At 38.4% G+C, this 6,057-nt stretch overlaps 1 protein-coding gene across 1 annotated transcript in view; it reads left to right on the top strand.

Moving 5' to 3' along the window:
• Positions 1-3,154: 3,154 nt before the first annotated feature.
• syne2b (spectrin repeat containing, nuclear envelope 2b) overlaps positions 3,155-6,057 on the top strand; it is a 126,934-nt gene continuing 124,031 nt past the window's right edge. Inside the window, 1 exon segment of the mRNA XM_030772229.1 lies at positions 3,155-3,233. Coding sequence (XP_030628089.1) covers positions 3,155-3,233 — 79 coding nt within the window.

Here is a 6,057-nt window from a genome sequence, read left to right as displayed (position 1 = left end):
TACAATTTTAGAAGGAGTAGATTATTAAAACCATTTGGTTTGAGAGAGAGAGAGAGAGAGGGAGGTTTTGCTAGAGTTATCTGACTTACTGTCTGGGAAGCAGATATTGGCAGACCATGGTGACTACAGAGTTGATTATCCATGTGTGTGCTGAACTCTGAAAGTGAGAGAGTCATGTCATTGACTTATTATTATTCTTACCTCATGCTCTGTTCTGCTTTTGTCCTCAATATAGCCCCGTCCCACACACACACACACATGCACACACACACATACATACACTTTCTACAGCAGTCTTGACAAAACTATAAAATGGTCAAAGAAGTGATGGTGTTTAATGTAGTGGTCTCACAGCTGAAGAGCCTGACTGATGACAGGTTGACTATGACACCCTGCAGAGAAAATATTTTCTGTCTTATTGCAGTAGAGAGCTGTCAGATTTTATCCTTTGTGGTAACCATGTTCAGTATGTGATGAATGCTTTGGATGCTTGAGTGGTCAGCTTGGTGGATGACATTACTCTAGTACACGTGTCTTTCCAGACAAAGGCAAACACTGCTTCTTATCCCAATTTGAAAGTATTTCACTTAGTGGACTGTTAACTTTGAAGAAACCTGTTGCACTAATGAATGAATTTTAAAACTCACATGTATAAAGACATACTTGGGGATCTTAATAACAGACATTTGTATCAATTTTGTATTTGTGTTTGTGTTTGTAATTCCATACCTTTTCTAAGAAAAATATTTAGCTTGTATTTAGGCAAAAACTAAACAAAAATGCCAAAAAAAGCAAAGATTTAACAAAATGTTGTGCTATTGGCATAAACTGGAAATGCATATATTTTCTACCTCTACAGTAAATGTGTTTGTTTCCCCATAGGTGTATGCTCCTATCTGTGAAGTAAATATATACATTTAAAAGTAAAGCACAGGCTTGGTATTCTTCCTCTGCTCTTCACTGATATCCATCAAATATGCAGTTGTTAATACAGGGAAACACTGCTCTTCATGAGTAGTCTAGCTAGCTCAACAAAATAATTCCAATAAAATACCATAGACCACAGACCAGTCTACCATCCCAGTCAATAATCATTTGCTGTTTTTGCAGTGATTGGCAACTGGCAATCACAGGTCACACCAACCGTGTAACTGCAGACACAGACAACAAAGCAATCATAGGATATCTAGCTTTACTGGCTGTCTTGGGAAGACATTTACACTCATTTACATTTACTTGTCGTTATCTGGTAGATGCTTTTGTCCAACGCGACCTGCAGAAGAGCATAGAGCATTGGCTTAAGTCAGAGTGTCTCTAGTGCCCAAAACCACTCCAGTGACCACCCCAGTGACCAAGTCAATATTTTTTTCTCTTTGAAGCTAAAATACAGATATGTAAAGAGAGTGGTCAAGAGATCAAATAGACGTAAAAGAGGTGTGTTTTACAGCACTAATGTGTCTGAGCATCTGATGGAAAGAGCAACTGTTACAATGTTTGACAGTGTCTGAACTGAGCATTTTTTCCCTTTTCCCAGTATTTAACAGTAGCTGTGGTTGAATGTATCCAGAACAAGTAGTTTGGGCTGAATGTATCCAGAACGAATAGTTTAGGGTGAGTGAATCCAGAATGAGTTGTTTTGGCTGAATGTATCCAGAACGAATAGTTTAGGGTGAGTGAATAGTTTAGGCTGAATGTATCCAGAGTGAGTAGTTTAGGCTGAATGCATCCAGAGTGAGTGGTTCTGGATGAATGTATCCAGAGTGAATGTATATTTGAGCAGTACTTTCTCATCCAAACCAGTATGCAGCGTGTGAGGGCTCATGTGGAGGAATTTGATTGGCGAGTGTTAATGTCCTCTGTGTTTCCTTCCCACTGCTCTGTGGCAGCACATGCTTACTCTCTACCAATCTGTTATTAACTTTGTCCTGTTTGACTTTGACACACAGGCCGAGGTAAGCTGAGACCCCGTTTTCTTATTGCTCTTTATTGTCTCACATTTGGACATGTTATTACATGATTATATAGCCAGTCTCTGTCTCAGATTTGTTTGTGTGTACTCTCGGACAGACTAGACCTACAGATATGCTGGACTTTATATTTGCAGGTCAGTTAGGCATGTTGTGCTGCGTGGGATTTGTATGTTTTGTTTTTATACATATACATACACACACACATACTTTTTGGGGGGTTTTACCGGAGTCAGTCATATCTTTAGATTCTTTCCTCATATCTGTTTTTGGAATATACAGTTAATAATGACTCAGTCTTGAGTTAAATCCACAGCATTCCTGTAGACCAAAATGTTACACCTAGCAGCTTTATGTGGCAATTTATGACATTTTTGTTGTTAACAAAATTTGAAAGTGGGGCGTTTTAATCGTGTTGTTAACTAAAATGCAATGGCATGTAGATTTTATAACATTTTTCCATACTTCAAATCCCATGATTTAGCAGTATATAACAACATACATTTACGGTATGTGTGACAGTTTGACAAGTTTCAGGCGTGTATATTTCAGCACTGCAGAGTATATGTTTACAAAATGAAGGCTCTGACAAACACATAAACTAACAACTCTTGCTCAGGTTGGCACTGTCAGTATTTGACATCTGTTTTATGAGGATCGTTGTAAAGATGGTCTGTGTAATTAATTACAGTCACTGCAGAGACTGGAATCATACAGAGCCTAGGAGATATTTCATAAAATAATTAAAGTGTTTGATGTGAAATACCTGCAAAGGATATCAGTAATGGTTTGGAATTCAGTCTGTTACATGAATTTTGCCCAAAATATAATAATCTGTTGTTAATTTAATGGATCTTTGCTTGGTTCATGAGTCTCTGTACAATCGCTATACTCTATGCACTGAGGACATGCTTTATACCAATTTTTCCCTAAATATAAACAGACAATGTGACAGAAAAGACATGACTGAATTACATGATTGTATGACATATGTGGTCAGTTTTATTACTGGACAGTCAGAGACAAGAAATACAGTTATGGAGACCTTTAGCAGTTTATGGTTAGTCGTTTCTAGACTTCTCTTTACTTAGAGTTCTCCAAATGTTGTTTTTCCAGAATATTCTACACAGACTAGCATCATGCTGTTGGCTGTTCTTGGATGATCTGCTCCTTTGGGAACCATAAGCATGGAGATGTCGGAAGAACCATACATGGAGAGTGGCTCCCTTCCTTTGGATATTGACAATGTCCACATCCTCCTGCAAGGTTAGTCTAGCACTAAAACTGTGTGGCTTTAGGGAATCTTTAGGGATTCCATTGTTTTTATTTTTATTTTAGTACTAAAGTGTATTTACGTAATTATGTGATGTCCCTACTTCAGTAACCTCAGTGTGCCAACACTAAAGATATCTCCTTCATGACGGTCTTTTCCATGATTGACAATACTTTTCCATGACTGCCATACAACATACTAAAACTAAAGACTCCTTTACTTACAGATATTTCCATGCTGAAAAGTTGAAGCAGTAGCCTCATCATTCACTGATTAAACCTGCTGTTCTGTATGACGTGATGTTCTTGCCAGTGTTATAATGTATTCTCGGAAGAAAGTTCAGGTTCAAATTTTTGTTTTCAACATTTTTCTATTTTGATGTTTGGGTTCTCCCCTATATACCTTTGAACTGTGGTAGTCTTTCTCAGGGGTGATTTTTGTTTTGGTAAATCCTAATGGTTACCATGGTCGCGACTTATTCTCATGGCATGTGTTTACCTCTCAGTATGCCTTGCAGAATGTCAGTTTCCAAACTAACTGACCACTTGGGGTGCTAAAGTACATGAATTTTTCATCATTTCAAATAGACTAGGTAACTCTGTTGCCTCACAGCAAGAAGGTTTCGGGTTCGGTTCCCGGACGGGTGCTCAGGGTCCTTTCTGTGTGGAGTTTGCATGTTCTCCCCGTGTCTGCGTGGGTTTCCTCTGGGAGCTCCGGTTTCCTCCCACAGTCCAAAGACATGCAGGTTAGGTGAATTGGAGACACTAAATTGCCCTTAGGTATGAATGTGTGTGTGAGTGTGTTTGTCTGTGTGTCTGCCCTGCGATGGACTGGCGACCTGTCCAGGGTGTTTCCCTGCCTTTCACCCTATGTGCGCTGGGATAGGCTCCAGCACCCCCCGCAACCCTAATCAGGATAAGCGGCTTAGATAATGAGTGAGTGAGTGAACTCTATAATGCTTCCTTAATAAACACTACAATTAAGCTTGAGTTAACAGTCCCAATCTTTTAATGATGAATTGATTATTTACTTATTTATTTTTACTAAGCGAGCTAAATAAAATTCAGTGGGACTTTCCATTTCCATTTTTTTCTGCTTTCCAGCCTGTTCACTCTCGTGTTGTGATATGACTGTTTGAGGAGTAGGCCTGCCATCCTGATGTCCTAGAGGACATTGGACATCGGACACATTTTGTCACTCTATTCTAAACTTGGGTAATTTAGTTCCAATGAGAGAGTTCCTCTAGGGCAGGCATTTATTGTACTGTTACACTGAGGCCAGCTGCAGCACAGTGGTACAGAAAACCCCCTGGCCTCTTCAACACCCATTACTCATACCTGACTCACAACTTTATACCTGCCATTCCAATATATGTGGCAAAAATAATTCTAGGGCCTTACATAGGCACTGAGAGGTGTGTGCGTGTGTGTGTGTGTTTTACTTTTCTGTGTTTTTGTACATTTAGCTTTTATTTCTCAAAACTTTCATATATTTTGTTGTACCTTTGTTCAAAGTACTGTTTATGGGAACACAACAAGTTATGTCTTATTATTTTAGTGAGGACTCTTAAATAACTACACATAACAAATGTTAGGGTACATCTTTGTTTATGTTACGGGTTTCTGAAAAAAAAATGATATCGGCCGATATATCATTATCAGTTTTTTAAATCCTCAAATATCGAAATCGGTATCAGTCTTAAAAATCCTGCATTGGCCAGGCTCTAATTATAAGTAGACAGATAATAACTTGCAGGAATAAAAACCTTGATTAAAGGCCTGGGTCTGTTTGTATAATCTTTTATCTTTAATTAGACAGTAATGTTGACAGAGACATGTCACTAGTTAACAGCGTATAGTTACTATTAAATGGCTGAGGCAGTTTGTGATATCTCTTATACATGTATACATTAATAGATATATCTGATGTTCCTACTACCTGTAGTGTAATGTGTATGAGTGGTTACACACCTTATTACTCACAGCTTTTGTGGCGGTGGCCTTAGGGCTTTGGAGAAATTCAGTAGTGAGTATCTGTGTGTGTGTGTCTGTGTCTATGTGTATGCTTTATGATTTTCCTGTATGGGCATGCTGAAATGAAATGTCAAGAGGAGGTGGAGCTGTGATTTTTACCCCTTCACAGAAACCTTTGTGACTATTATTTTGACTCATTGCTGTAGAAGTAACCTTACAAGTTTGAATTTAAATGTAAATAAGAAGCATTAATGCAAAGAGACGCTGACAGGACACACTTTGGTTTCATGGACAGACTTTGGACTAAGCTCGGCATACAGAAGGCACAATCTTTTTGTGATCTTTAATGATTGGCACTGCTAAAAACTGAGACCAGCTTTTGGACGGACACTTGAGGAAATGGGTGGGTATGAAGTAATTTTGAGACGAAGAATCAAAGATCTAGAGAACACTCTTCAGAGTTGATGTGTTCTTTCAGCTGTGTTCATAATCAGTTGGAGTTAGAATACCTTTTTTGTCTTGTGTTCAAAAAGATGAATATCTCTCCTGTAAAGTTTTAGCTTACCGTGTATCCTAAGCCTGTATCATGTTTTCAGTAATGACAGTTTGTCTGCACTGAAATTTGGACTCCTTAGCCTCTATGGTTACTTGATAAAATAACTACGCTGATCAGTCCATTCACTAACTGTAGCGCTTTATGTCTTGCTATGTACAATAGGCCTCTCACTGAATCGAAAAGGACATTAACTGAGTTTGTATGGGTTAAAACTAGAAACTGGTCGTGTGTTATGAGCACTGAGTACCAAGTGTGACTGGATCTAGAGAACTATATATATATATAAAT

Source organism: Chanos chanos, chromosome 4 (genome assembly GCF_902362185.1).
Source record: "Chanos chanos chromosome 4, fChaCha1.1, whole genome shotgun sequence".
NCBI lineage: Eukaryota > Metazoa > Chordata > Actinopteri > Gonorynchiformes > Chanidae > Chanos > Chanos chanos.
Note: the sequence above shows the minus strand (reverse complement) of the source record. Positions and strands in the feature narration are given on the sequence as shown.